This window comes from Andrographis paniculata, unplaced genomic scaffold (genome assembly GCF_009805555.1).
Source record: "Andrographis paniculata isolate CXL003 unplaced genomic scaffold, ASM980555v1 Contig51END, whole genome shotgun sequence".
In the NCBI taxonomy this organism is placed as follows: domain Eukaryota; kingdom Viridiplantae; phylum Streptophyta; class Magnoliopsida; order Lamiales; family Acanthaceae; genus Andrographis; species Andrographis paniculata.
This window is the reverse complement of record NW_026137586.1, coordinates 739,715-755,140: the sequence shown is the minus strand read 5'-3', so window position 1 is coordinate 755,140 and position 15,426 is coordinate 739,715. Positions and strand designations below refer to the sequence as shown.

At 28.9% G+C, this 15,426-nt stretch overlaps 2 protein-coding genes across 2 annotated transcripts; both read right to left on the bottom strand.

Annotated features, from left to right (window-relative positions):
- Positions 1–2,387: 2,387 nt before the first annotated feature.
- Positions 2,388–4,868, bottom strand: LOC127253535 (subtilisin-like protease SBT1.4). Its single transcript, XM_051278178.1, has 2 exons — positions 4,289–4,868; positions 2,388–2,467 (listed from the first exon to the last, which is right to left on the bottom strand). The coding sequence occupies exons 1-2, from the start codon at positions 4,866–4,868 to the stop codon at positions 2,388–2,390; spliced, it is 660 nt and encodes a 219-aa protein (XP_051134135.1).
- A 6,204-nt stretch (positions 4,869–11,072) lies between these two features.
- LOC127253752 (uncharacterized) lies at positions 11,073–15,250 on the bottom strand. Its single transcript, XM_051278508.1, has 9 exons — positions 15,110–15,250; positions 14,819–14,932; positions 14,546–14,633; positions 13,931–13,990; positions 13,024–13,080; positions 12,710–12,913; positions 12,489–12,585; positions 12,148–12,365; positions 11,073–11,480 (listed from the first exon to the last, which is right to left on the bottom strand). Exons 2-9 carry the CDS (start codon positions 14,923–14,925, stop codon positions 11,388–11,390), a joined length of 924 nt encoding a protein of 307 aa, XP_051134465.1. The 5' UTR covers positions 14,926–14,932; positions 15,110–15,250; the 3' UTR covers positions 11,073–11,387.
- Positions 15,251–15,426: the final 176 nt, after the last annotated feature.

The following is a 15,426-nucleotide window of genomic DNA, read 5'->3' as shown; positions in this document are numbered from 1 at the left end:
AGTATGTATATGCATAGGAAGGGAAAGACATAATAATATTAAAATCATTTACCTTGGTTTGAAATCGAGATCGACGGATCTTTGCGCTTCCTCCAATCTCCCGATAAGCTTTACCTACAAACTAAAAAACACTAAAAAATGTGTTAGTGTAAAATATAGAAAAGAAATTAATGCATGCATGTCCCGGGACTGACGTAAAAATAAATCTAACCCTATATGCAATGTGATCAAATAAATGCAATTCATAAATGTAAAAGAAAAAGAAAGAAGTACTCCCTATTATGTTCGGTAGTCCGATCATGCGGCCGCTCCCTCTCGTATGCATCTAAAAAGATTTAAATTAATATTAGTATGTATATGCATAGGAAGGGAAAGACAAAATAATATTAAAATCACTTACCCATGTTTGAAATCGAGATCGACGGATCTTTGCGCTTCCTCCAATCTCCCGATAAGCTTTACCTACAAACTAAAAAACACTAAAAAATGTGTTAGTATAAAATATAGAAAAGAAATTAATGCATGCATGTCCCGGGACTGACGTAAAAATAAATCTAACCCTATATGCAATGTGATAAAATAAATGCAATTCATAAATGTAAAAGAAAAAGAAAGAAGTACTCCCTATTATGCTCGGTAGTCCGATCATGCGGCCGCTCCCTCTCGTATGCATCTAAAAAGATTTAAATTAATATTAGTATGTATATGCATAGGAAGGGAAAGACAAAATAATATTAAAATCACTTACCTTGGTTTGAAATCGAGATCGACGGATCTTTGCGCTTCCTCCAATCTCCCGATAAGCTTTACCTACAAACTAAAAAACACTAAAAAATGTGTTAGTATAAAATATAGAAAAGAAATTAATGCATGCATGTCCCGGGACTGACGTAAAAATAAATCTAACCCTATATGCAATGTGATAAAATAAATGCAATTCATAAATGTAAAAGAAAAAGATAGAAGTACTCCCTATTTTGTTCAGTAGTTCGATCATGCGGCCGCTCCCTCTCGTATGCATCTAAAAAGATTTAAAATAAATATTAGTATGTATATGCATAGGAAGGAAAAGACAAAATAATATTAAAATCACTTACCTCGGTTTGAAATCGAGATCGACGGATCTTTGCGCTTCCTCTAATATCCCGATAAGCTTTACCTACAAACTAAAAAACACTAAAAAATGTGTTAGTATAAAATATAGAAAAGAAATTAATGCATGCATGTCCCGGGACTGACGTAAAAATAAATCTAACCCTATATGCAATGTGATAAAATAAATGCAATTCATAAATGTAAAAGAAAAAGAAAGAAGTACTCCCTATTATGTTCGGTAGTCCGATCATGCGGCCGCTCCCTCTCGTATGCATCTAAAAAGATTTAAATTAATATTAGTATGTATATGCATAGGAAGGGAAAGACAAAATAATATTAAAATCACTTACCCATGTTTGAAATCGAGATCGACGGATCTTTGCGCTTCCTCCAATCTCCCGATAAGCTTTACCTACAAACTAAAAAACACTAAAAAATGTGTTAGTATAAAATATAGAAAAGAAATTAATGCATGCATGTCCCGGGACTGACGTAAAAATAAATCTAACCCTATATGCAATGTGATAAAATAAATGCATTTCATAAATGTAAAAGAAAAAGAAAGAAGTACTCCCTATTATGTTCGGTAGTCCGATCATGCGGCCGCTCCCTCTCGTATGCATCTAAAAAGATTTAAAATAAATATTAGTATGTTCGGTAGTCTCTTGTATCTCCTAAAAAATAAGCACACAACATCATCGATCAAGAATAACTAACGAATCACATGCTTAAGTGAAGCACCAAATACTAGTCAAATCCAAAACACACATTATTAGGTACAAGGAAAAGTTCCAAGATTGGATTCTAAAATTTTCCAAGAAAAGTGTCGTACTATAATTTCTTGAATGATTAACACAAGACAAAAAAAAATCCTCAAAACATCAGCAACACTCAGATGCTTGAGCATCACTCAAGACTTGAAAATAAACATATAGAAATAACCATACCATACCTGGCATCCCTTCTTGCCCCTGATCCCTCCCCGGACAGCATAAGCCTCTTCGAAACCATGTTTCACCAACAGCTCAGCTACTTTCAAAGAATTACCATCACCTGCCCCTGCCCCTTCCCTGCTCGTACCCCATTGCAAGTGTCAGCTGCATCCCCGAAATTCTCCAGAACCCTCTTTACAAAACCTTCTTCATCCCCTTCTCGGAATTCCCCCTGCCCCTGCCCCTGTCGCTGGCCCTGCCCCTGCCCTGCTCTTACCCCTCTTCACAAAACCTTCTTCATCCCCTTCTCGGAATTCCCCCTGCCCCTGCCCCTGTCGCTGGCCCTGCTCGTACCCCTCTTCACAAAACCTTCTTCATCACCTTCTCGGAATTCCCCCTGCCGCTGGCCCTGCCCCTACCCTGCTCGTACCCCATTGCTTCTGCATTTGCATTTGCATTGCAACCCCAAAAACTTATAATAATGTATACAAAATCAAAATTAAGAATATTTATAATGTATGCCTTAACGGCTACTTACCTAATATAAAACTTACCATATATAATTTTACATGTGTATATTAAAATTAAAATCAAAATTAAAATCATTATACTTAACGGCTACTTACCTAATATAAAACTTACCATATATAATTTCACATGTGTATATTAAAATTAAAATAATTTTTTTAATATTATGTATTTATTAAAATTAAAATCAAAATCATAATCATTATGTTAACGGCTACTTACCTAATATAAATTTACCATATATAATTTCACATGTGTATATTAAAATTAAAATAATTTCTTTTTTTAATATTATGTGTATATTAAAATTAAAATCAAAATCAAAATCATTATGCTTAACGGCTACTTACCTAATATAAAACTTACCATATATAATTTCACATGTGTATATTAAAATTAAAATGATTTCTTTTTTTAATATTATGTGTATATTAAAATTAAAATCAAAATCAAAATAAAAATTATTATGTTAACGGCTACTTACCTAATATAAAACTTACCATATATAATTTCACATGTGTATATTAAAATTAAAATGATTTCTTTTTTTAATATTATGTGTATATTAAAATTAAAATCAAAATCAAAATAAAAATTATTATGTTAACGGCTACTTACCTAATATAAAACTTACCATATATAATTTCACATGTGTATATTAAAAGTAAAATAATTTCTTTTTTAATATTATGTGTATATTAAAATTAAAATAATTTTTTTTTTATATTATGTGTATATTAAAATTAAAATAATTTCTTTTTTAATATTATGTGTACATTAAAATTAAAATCAAAATCAAAATCATTATGCTTAACCGCTACTTACCTAATATAAAACTTACCATATATAATTTCACATGTGTATATTAAAATTAATATTTTTTTAATATTATGTGTATATTAAAATTAAAATCAAAATCAAAATTTAATAAATTAAAAAATATATTTTTTTTAAATACATTACCCTCCTATCTAATCTAATAAAGATTAAAATAATTTATGTTTTTAATATTATATGTATATATTTTTATATTTAAATTATATTTTATTGCTTCTATAAAAATATAATATTTTATTTGAATATAATACTACAATTACATATATTTATTTATAATCATTAATTTTATTATATTAGTAATGATATTTTAAATAGATTAATAATTTAAAATTTATTTTACTGGTGTATTAATTTTGTATTTTAGCTTGAAGTAGTGTAAAAAAATATATCCCTTCCATCCCAACTAATTTGTCCATTTTAACTGGGGCATGAAGTTTTAGTTATGATGTAATTTGTAAGTAATTAAGAAATATATCAGTAAAAATAATTATGGTATAATAAAAATAATTATAGATTAAAATAATTTAATAGTTAATTAAAATAAAAAATTATAAATTATTAATTTTAAAATATGATTAAAGTGTATACTTATATTTCCAAAAAATAAAAAAGAAAATTTATATAGGACAGATAGATATAGAAAAAATGGATAAATTAAGTGGGACGGATGGAGTAATATTTTATGTTAAACTATTATATTTTTTAGTGTATAAATTATATATTATATATTTTGTACAAAATTATATATATTAAATTTTTTAATATAAATTGAAAACCGTATTAAAAATTAAGTGGCAATGAATTGGAGATCAACCTGGGTCACCCGCATGCCAACAGAACCAATAGAATAAAGCTTTGTAAATATGAAAGACAAATGTTTTCCTAATTACAATTACCATTACCATTGTATTTATTTATTAGATTTATCATTATATCTGTAGACCCAGATAGAGTGTCTTCCTTCTCGCCGAACTCTAATTTACTCGGTGTCACGGTCACTTCCACATTGTCCGTTGCGTGCACTGTCACCTCGTACACGACATTCGCCTCCTTCTTGACATTTCTTACGCTTTGTTTATACTTCACAACGCTTTTAAAGCCGGAGAAGGCAACCAAGAACGATGGGTAGTTCAAATCCCCAGGAGTTTTCAGCCCGACTGCGTTGCAATCCAAGATCGACAAATCTTTCGTGAATGCCATAATTTGCCGCGCATCGTACCCGATGCTGCACAAAAATGCGACGTAGTTTTGGGTATCGATGTCGTAGATCAGGCCGGGATTCGTTGCTCGGTTTGGATCGACGTGGCCCGAGAACGGATTGGACACGTCCCCGGTGGCGAGGTCCGTCAAATTATTCCCGTTGTTGTCGACGTTGTACGCCATGGTCATCAATGCTGACTTGATCGCCGCCGGTGACCACTCAGGGTGGGCTTGTTTCAGCAGCGCCGCCAAGCCGCTGACGTGAGGGCACGACATCGACCTGCCGGAGATGATGTTGAATTAACAGAAAATTATCAGAAAAATAAACACTTAACTTAATTGTCAGAAAAATTTGGGAATAAAATTTGGTAGGTTTCGGAACAACTAATTAAGTACGTCATTTATTAATGCAATTATTGTAATGGTTATTCTATAAGGTCCGTATATTATTTCGTAAATTAAAATTAATTATTAATATTAAGGGTGTGTCTGTTTGTAAGATTTATTTTAGTTTTTTTGTATTAAATCAAATATATATTTTTTCATTTATTTTATTATAATAAAATTTAATTTTATATTCAAAATATTATTTCAATATATATATTTACATCAAATCAAATTATTATTTTAGTTCAAAATTTGAAATTTAGTATGATTTACTCTGCTATTGGTAGTAGCATCAATTATAGCAGCCAATACTAAGATATATGTTTACATTTACATTTACTCATTTATTTATTTTTTTTAACGTAGAGTTGTTATTTGAATATTAATTATTATATCAAAATATAGTACAAATTATGAAAAAAAATGCAAAAAACTTCAATTAGTGTCTAATAATACGATATTTTGGTGGTTTCAATATGACATTATCACTTTATCTCTCGTGAGAGCATCCGTTATAGTCATTACATTTGCCTCATTATTTCTTTTTTTATCTCTCTCATCTGCATCATATTTATCTCATTATTCAAATTATTTCATTTATCACCGGTTATAGTTAATTACCTCGAATACATTACCTCAAATTATTTTAAATTACCTAGTTTGCAGTATATTAAGTTGGACTGTGAGTTGCTACATTATAAAAATAAATAAATAAATTTGATAAATAAAAATGAAATAAAGATTGTTGAAGATTAACTATTCCCTCCACTAGTAGGAGGAAGATGATGCTAAATTGATAATGAATGATGTTTGCCAATTTGAACGATTTATAGACTTCTACCCAAATATCTAATTATTTCTATGGTGGGTGGGACACTCAACCTAAATGGATCATATCAATATATTGTATAATTATATTTAAATACATATATATATATATAATAAAAAATTTGGAATATAAATTGTGTTTGTTTTGTGAGATTATTGGAAAATAATTTTTTTATATATATATATGAGGTATATAAAATTTTGTAGAAAATATAAAAATAATGAATATGAAGTATTAATTTTTATGAAAAAACGTGTATGAAGAAATATAGAAAGAACAAAATCAATTAATAATATATTATGAAAATTGATATATAATGTATCAACGTATATAAACATTCCATTGTTTGGATTAAACCGTTGGTTTTAATAATATAATATTATATTAGTTGATTGTAATATAAAATATTAATATTTTGAAAAATATATAAATGAGTTAATGAAATCAAAAGATATTATACTCCCTCCGTCCCGGTGCAAGGTTGTCGTTTACTTTTTGCACGTAGATTTTTTAATATTAGTATTATAATGGGTTGTAGTAAAAAGGACAAAAATGCCCCTATTAGTATTGTGTAATATAACAGTAATGGCATTTGTGTAATATAGTGTAAGTTGGAAGGGTATTTATTATGTTAGGTAGGTAGTACACTTACTAAATTAGGAAATGGTAACCTTGTTTTAGAACGGACGAAAATGGAAAATAATAACATTTCAATGGGACGGAGGAAGTATATAGATTGAATTTGTAAGCAGTTGTCGTATTTTGGTAATAAATATAATGTGAAAGGGTATAAATTAAAGAATATGTAACCATCGTTGGCTATAAATAAAAATTCATATTTATGTGGACAAACATAAAAGAAAAGCAAATATATATTAGGAGGAATGGAGTATACAACTATAGTTAACAATAGAATACATAAGGAATATAAGTAGGGGTGTGAAAATTGAACCGAAAAATCTAACTCGTTTGATTTGAAATTTTTCAAGTTCGAGTTTGCAAAAAAATCAGGTCGATTTGAACTCTAAACGAAAAATATTTTGTATTCGGATTGGATTTCGGGTTAACCTGATCATCCAAAATATATAAATTAGGTCGGGTTTCGAGTTGACCTGAAATAATTTTCATTTCAATGTATTTATATTATATTAAAAATAAAATAATATAAAAAATTTAAGTTACTAAAAAAACAATATACTAAATTAGATTTTCATGTCTATTTCGTGTCGGGGGTCGTTTGGGTTCGTCGATTTTCGGATGACATTAAATTAAGTTAGGTTGATCTGAACCTGAAAAAGCAAAAAAAAAAAAAACATTTGCGTCCGGATCTAGAGTTTTGAATCAAATTTTGGGTTTGAATTCACAGTTCTTTTTTACATTCATAGTTCAACCTAACACGATTACGAACCGAAAAATCGAATTGACACCCCTAAATTTAAGGGTGTCTTTTTAGGTTTTTTTGGAAAACACACTAATAACAATTTCAATTAAAATTAAGTTTATGTAATAGTTTTTATATAACATATAATTTTTATACTATAATTCTTTAATGAAAAATATTGATGCAATAATTTACTCTCCGTCTCCTTCAACCTCATCACCATCTTCCGTCGCAAGGAGTGCAGCCAGACCCGTTCTTGACCTTTATTAGGCCCGGGACAAAATTAGAATATTGGATCCTTAAAAATATTTTTTATATAATAATAATATATATTTTAATATAAATGTATTAATAAAATATTTTTTATATATTAAAAGATCAAAATATAAATATAAAATTAATGTGACATATTTAGTATAACATAAAAAAATTTAAAAAAAAAATATTTGATTTAATATTTTTTAAAGAATATTTTTATAAACAATCAAAAGTCTTTAAAAGAAAATTTTCAAACAAAAGAATTTATTAAGGGTTTGTTTCTTTTGATTGGTTTAGGGAAAATTTTGGTTTGAATTTGATATTAAAATAATATTTGATGAAATGTTTGTGAGAGAGAAAGCATAGTTAAAAATTAGAAAATTTAAATTAAATAAACAAACTCAATGTTTATATAATACACAAATTTTTAAAACTACTACTAAAAAAATATAATAAAATATAAAAATTTAAACATATAAATATAAAAATAAAAATAATAAGAAAACAAAAATATTACTCTGTCATATTTAATTTTACATAATTCACAATAAATATAAAATCATATCATTAAATAAACACACTAAAACATACAAATAAATAATTTAAAAATTAATGTAAAAATCATTTATTTAAAAAATAATTATAAAATAAATTTTTATTTAAATTTTATTTTATACATTCTACAAAATATAATAATAATAATATATATATTAATATATAGGGGTATATAATAATAATAATAATAATAATAATAATAATAAAATGTATATTTTGTAAAATAATTACACAAAAATGTTTTGTGGTGTGGTGGGAATCAGGTGGACCACTGAATATTGTGTGATTGGGGTGAGTCTTTTATTATTTGTTTTAGGCTAAACTGTTTTTCAGTCCCGTAACTGACCCCTTATCATTTTAATATCGTAAGTGGAGTCTGTCGCAAACTAGTCCCATAAGTGAAAATTTTTCGTTGTTTTAGTCCCTCGGCGCCGGAGATGCCCGCGTGGCTCGCCGGAGGTGACGTGTCCGCTAGGTGTCGCTGACCAGGTGGACACGTGGATTTTGTATTTTTTCATTTTTTAAATTTTTTTTAAAACTTATTTTTAATTTATTTTAAATTTTATTTAATGGAAAAAAATAAATCCACGTGTTCACCAGGTGTCGCTGACTTGGCAGGACACCTGGCGGACACGTCATCTCCGGCGAACCACACGGGCGTCTCCGACGTCGGAGGACTAAAACAGCGAAAATTTTTCACTTATGAGACTAGTTTGCGACAGGCTCTATTTACATGACTAAACACGGGACTTAAAAAACAGTTTACCCTTTGTTTTAATAAGATGTCATTTTCACCTATTCAATTTGCTATTTAAATTTATGCGCATTAATAATAATAATAATAATAATGATAATAATACAATATTCGCATATTATGATATGCATAATAGTCTCATGCAAATCGATAGATTTGCATAAAATATATTATATGCAATAATTATTTTTATCAGAAATATTATAAATAAAAAAAATTAAAAAAAAATAGTTGAACCAACTCAAAGGATATATGTTTATTTTGAATTTTCATGAGTTTTTTGAAAAGATTTTTAAAGTTTGGTTTAAATTTGATACGTATTCATACGATATTTTTTTAAGAAAAATATAATCATATAAATGTGTAATAAAATAAATAAAATATTTTTTTAAAAAAAAACTAAATAAAATCTATAAAATTAATAACAGCATAAATTGTATAATTTTTTTCAATTAAAATAAAAGTATATGAAATAAAAAAAAAAATGAAATGTATTATGTAGTGAATTATGTTTTCCTTCTTCGCAGCTGAAGGTAGCATAACAATTTCATAATGTATCAGCGCATCTCCAATCCGCTGGGTTAAAAATAAAAAGTTGTTTAAAATGATAGGAAAAATTGAATATTTGAAAAATAATAGTGAAAAATGAAATTATAATTGGAATAAAATTACTATAGCAACTGCTGCATATTTGGAGTTAAAATTGGATAAATAAAATAGATGAATTGAAGATGGGTTACAATGTATGGTCACTGTTTGAGAAAAATAGTCAACTCCTGCGTTAAGATTAAAAAATATTTATAATATAATAAATCATTATTGAGTGACGGTACAATAATATTTATTTATTTATTTCAAGATGGACATGAAGCCACGAATTCAATCTAGAGGTCATTTTTCACATAAAAAAGTTTTGAAATATATATATAATTATTAATTTTTAATTTATATAAAATATTACTTTTAAACTATTAATTGAATAAATATTTAAAAGTAATTACCGAGTAAATGCAACAATTATAATATCCTCAACAACTTGACTACGAATGAAGAAAACCTTGCCTCATAATGGAAAAGACTCCCTAAAGAGGTGACACTAGAATGTAGTGCAAAAATTAAGTACACTTATAAATATTTGAAAATATTTCAAATATTCGAACTGAAATCGAACCGTAACCGAGCTGAAACTGAATCGAATATAATTATTAATATATTTTAAAATATAATAATACAAATATATAAATATATTCGATTCGGTTAACCGAATCGAAAAAATATCAAAAATCGAAATTGAACTAAACCGAGCAAATATCAAATATGCAATATTTGTATTGAAACCGAATTTGCTCGGTTAACCGAAAATTTGGTTCGATTCAGTTCGGTTCAACTGCTCGACGGTTCGGTTCGATTTTTTTACCCATCACTATCAACGGGGGACCTCTCTCTCCATTTTTTTGATCTTTGGAAAAGTTTTTTAAAATGTGTATTGATGGGAGACAGACAATAAAGGGGAATATAATCTCTTTAATTCATGCAAAAGCTTTTTGGGATATTATTATTATTATTATTGTAGCTGTGGTGGTTTATTAAGGGGCTTATAAATTTAGTTTGTTATACAATAGTTAATGATTATTCTTACTTTTGTAGTATATATTTTTATTATGTTTTGGCTTCATATTTTGTAATATTGTTTGGAAAATGAACTGGATATATTTTTTGAAATAAAAATTATGATAAGGTCTTTAGATGAAATTTGAGATAGGAATTATTATAATCTCTATTATCCTAAAAATAATTTTAATCCTGATTCCATATAAATAATACTAATAAAATAAAAAATATATACTTTTTTATAAAAATTCAAAAATAATAATTAAATACTCATTACAAAAGCTAAAAAGAATAAATATTCAATTTAAAATAATAATATATTTTATATTTATGACACAGTTTCACAGGATAACTTTGAGATTTTAATAGGAACATAAAAGCTCTATTTCTCTAAGATTTGTCTCACACAATTCATAAAAAATTTCCATTCAAACTCTCAAGTGAAAATAGCACAAAACATCGAATCAAATACTAAATTTTTAATTTTTTTCAAAAAATTTAAAATCTTTAAAATTCTTAAAAAGTCTATCTAAGCAGAACCCTATTTTACTCGAACATTAAATCAAACCATTATTTAAACACGATCCAAAACCAAACCAACAGAACACCAGTCATAAAATCCTGCCCCAAATGCCGATTTATCACATACCAAAATTGCACTATACAAAACACAAACTGGAGAGTAGTAAAAAGAGAAATCAGAAGTGATAATAAAATTGGATGTTAAAAAATACTACAAACAAGGGTGTGACAAGAAAATCGGAATGGTTTAGCCTCCCGGCAAGTACAGAGCATCGGCGTAAGCCCATGGCGCCATATTATTCGATTGATTCCCCTTAAAAAACTAACACATGCAGGAAAAAATATATAGCACACGTCTGATCATAAGCGCAAACATAAACAGAGCAGGCATGTCGTGAGAGGGTTATATATTTCCTACATAAGATAAGCTACACAGCAGATGGAAAACAGAGACACTGACCCGATAAGTATAGATGAATCCATTGATTGCGAAATTGATCAAGTATCCTGTGGAGCCTCGAATCTCGTGGGAGTATCAATCCCCATCATGCAGCAAAGCCCCGATATCAAAATCACAAGCAAGACGATTCCCTGAAAAGTTGCAAAAACAGAACGGGTAATATTTCGGGTATTTCCTACTATGGATTAGGGGTGGACACGATTCGATTATTTGTAAATTTGAAGGTATTTGATATCCGAACCGAACCAAACAAATATCCAAAACCGCAAACTATATTCTAACTGAAAATTTTGATTAACTGAATTTTTTAACAAAAAATATTTGCAAATAACTCGAACTGAACGAAAATTAAGAAAAAATACATTAAAAAATAATTAAAATTCTAATTAAATAAACAATATTTGCAAATATTTCAATATTAGAACCGAAACCAAACCAAATATAATTATTAATATAAAATTTAAAATATAATAATAAAAAATATATTCGATTCAGTTAATCGAACAAAAAATAATATAAAAAGTCTAACTGAAAAAAATATCAAAAACCTAACCGAGAAAAATATCAAAAACTGAAATCAAACCAAACAAATATCAAATATGCAATATTGGTATTCAAACCAAATTTTCCTGGTTAACCGAAATTCGGTTCAGTTTTTTTGCCCACCTCTACTATGGATGAATAGAAATGTTATAATGTTGTTTGGAAGGGAAAGATAGAATTCGAATGTATTTAATATCAAGTATTCTAACTATATGTTTTCTGAAGAAATAGGCAGTTGACTTAAAATGAACTTACCACCAGAAGTCCCTCCAAAAGTGACGACTTAATCTGGCACACTCCATCGCAGAAGGCAGGTTCAGATGATTCATTTACCTTGGCACCTTCAGCAAGAAATCTTTCTAGTCCCCGGTTTGTTAATTGCTTCATTGACCTAAATGGATCTGAGACATAGAGAACAGTGTATTTTGCACCCAACTGATGTACAGAGTTGAGAACCTGAGAAAGAGTACTGCCTGCAGAGAACAATAGAAACATTTAGGCTATTAGGATTGTTGGTCAGACATGAACAATAAAAAATGAAATATATGTACATATTACATATATATATACATATATGTAATCCAATTATTGCATACTGTCAGAATCTTGCGAAGAAGGTGAATGCTCAGGGCACAACACAATCAGGTCTGTGCGCCCATCGGTAATCTTTTCAATCCTTGAGTTCAAGTAGTCCTACAAGTAAATTAGTGTGTCTTTCATCATCAGAAATAAATGTAATTTATACTGCATACAATCATGTATTCAAAAGTACTAAATATGATGCTACTAACAGACTACAATATTGTGTATTGCTTACATGTATGGAGTGAAGATCTTTTATTCTTTCAAAATTTTCGCCCTGTATAAAGCACGATCCAGCTAGAGCAATACTACCGACCCCCAAGTTTTTCTGACAGGTATCTGCGAACTCTGAAATCATAGAGCCTTCTATAGACACTCTTTCGCCTTCAGCAGATATATAAGGAAATGCCAAAGAGAAGTTGGAGTTTGAAAAGGAGTCCTATTGAAAAAAAGCCGTGAATTAAAATCAAAAGGTAAAATAAAGTACATGAATATAATGCTCCAAAATGATGATAAAACACGGAATTAATAAGGCTAACAAATCTAAACCTTCAGCAAGTCTAGAAGAGCGGGATCATTCTTTGTGGGTCTTGCAATATCGAGAGGCTGCAAGTGCATAAAGAACTACATATTTCAGTAATGAATGATAAAGATGTAACACAAACAATATGGAAGTCGTCAGCCTATTACTAGTTCTACATAGATTAAGACAACTGCAGCAATTTGTGCAAGCTTCAGCGCCTTAAACGTTAAAAACAACTAAAGATTCCAAATCTTTATTGTTCATTTAATAAATTATAAATATGAAAAACTTCAAAAAGAATAGAAAAGAAAAGAATTAACCTAGAAACTAACTTTTGATACATATGCAAATGGTAAGGCATCACTTGTTGTTAAAGTATTTGCTAATGAATATATTTAGCTTGCATAATAATATCGAAACTAGCAGATAATCCATGCATATTACAGCTCATATAGGAATTAGCACTTTTAAGGATGAACTATGTAGCCAGTAGTTTGGAGTATGTTTGCTTGTGTTTTTGGATACTTTTGGTGTTTTGGGTTGTTTAGCATTTGAAATTCTCGGAATGGAAAATGATGGCTAAATCTAATGTTGTTATATAGAGTTAACAGTTGAAAAAGATAACTTTTTACTATCTGCATAGCGTGAAAACAGTATCGAAAACACGAGTAGATGAGCCTTCAAATATTTATTATATTTGTTATATAATCACAGGCAAAGTGGATCAATGGATAGGAATTAGTGAATTACTGAAGTGTCTGCGACAACAATTATGCAACAATATGGAACCATTCCCAAACAATATATGTATACATACATAATTAAAATAAAAGAAAAAAAAATATTTTCATTCTAATTTGATGAGTGGCAAGGTGAAAATAAACTATAGAAGACTATTTCCTGCAATATGAACAAAAGAAGTGATATCAATACCTCTGTCCCAACAAAAAGAAATGCAAAATTCTTTGACTCCTTATCTTCTTCTGCCGAGCACTGAGGACAACAATTACATGTCACTCTTAGTTGAAACAGAAAGTAACCAGCACAGTTAGGGTGTGTTCGTTTACAAAACTCTACAAAATTTCTACTATTTATAAAAAAGATTCTCCCTAAAAACATCAAATCAAGTACCTATTTTTAATTTTTTATATTATACTAAAAATTGATTTTACATTCAAAACATCGCATCAATCTTATTTATATCCCATCATACAACTATTTAAATTCAAAAATTTTACTATTCAAATCCCAAAACAAAATCCAACTAGAAACAGCTTTGTTTACTAAACAAATTGTACTCATTTGGCATTATTAATTTTTCAAAAGCATTACATCAAATCAATTTTTTCTCTCATAAAACATAAAATCAAATACTAACTTTTTACTTTTTTTTTCCAAATTTCCAAAATTTCAAAAGTCTCCATCCAAAAACCCCTGCTTAAACGGACATGTTTTCTGGCCAAATAGACAATATATTTTTATATATAATATCTCCCAGTAAAATTGATGTAAAAAAAAAAAAAAAAACAGAACAGGGGCACGATATACCAGGTATTTCGACCACCCCCCTTGGTTCATCACCGATTTAGCTAAATCTCTTGGGGAGAGAGTTCTGTATTCAACTATTTTTTGCAGTCTGCCACAAAATTGCAAGACCATTAACAGATATAGGAAAGAACCAATAAGCACATGATTAAAGAAATCATAGAAAACAAGGTTGTGAATGAAGCCAGCACATCAAACTATCAGTTTTCATTAGGGTTGTGAATGAAGAACACAAATCAAAACAGAGCATAGTATAGCATAGCGCGCGATTGTTACTCGTTTAGGTGAGGCGACCAAAGGAACGCGGGGACTGTGGATGCGAAAGCGAACTGCGCCGTGATAGCAAGCATCACAGCCACTAATGCCGCCGAAGCAGCTGCCATCTTCGTTCTTCCCCAAAAAACCAAAACCTAAATTAATCGAATATCCCAATCGAACGAATAAGCGAATTGTTAATTGAACACATAGCCGCGCAAGCAGATTGGATCTGAACCGTTCTCGATCATCTAACAGAGAAATTCGCATCGGAGAAACAAATAAAATACAGATAAACAGATGATTTCATACTCACGATGGGATTGAAGCAAAGGAAGCGAATTGCAGCAGCGTGGATCAGAAATTCTCCTTCTCCAGTTTCCTTTCCCTTCCAATGGAATCTCTATCGTACCGCAGGCGTGGGATCGGGCGAGGTTTGGGAATACTTGTGAGTTGTCATTTATTTATTATCTATATACTATATAAAAAATAAAAAAATAAAAACCCATTATTTGTAATATATCATTTTATTTTATTTTTTTTAGAAATATGTGATTTTTTTTTTAAAAAAAAAGAATACACAAAATTTCTGTAAAAATTTAAAAATAACAAAAATTTACTTTTTAAAA

Bases quoted from the DNA above. Each gene is read 5' to 3' on its own strand.
- LOC127253535 (XM_051278178.1), bottom strand. From the start codon at position 4,868: ATGTCGTGCCCTCACGTCAGCGGCTTGGCGGCGCTGCTGAAACAAGCC. The intron at 2,468-4,288 runs GTAATTGTAATT...ATGCAAATGCAG, and splicing joins AAATAAATACAATGGTAATG to AAGCAATGGGGTACGAGCAG.
- LOC127253752 (XM_051278508.1), bottom strand. From the start codon at position 14,925: ATGGCAGCTGCTTCGGCGGCATTAGTGGCTGTGATGCTTGCTATCACG. The intron at 13,991-14,545 runs GTATATCGTGCC...TGTTGTCCTCAG, and splicing joins GGGGGTGGTCGAAATACCTG to TGCTCGGCAGAAGAAGATAA. The intron at 12,586-12,709 runs GTAAGCAATACA...ATTTACTTGTAG, and splicing joins AAGATCTTCACTCCATACAT to GACTACTTGAACTCAAGGAT.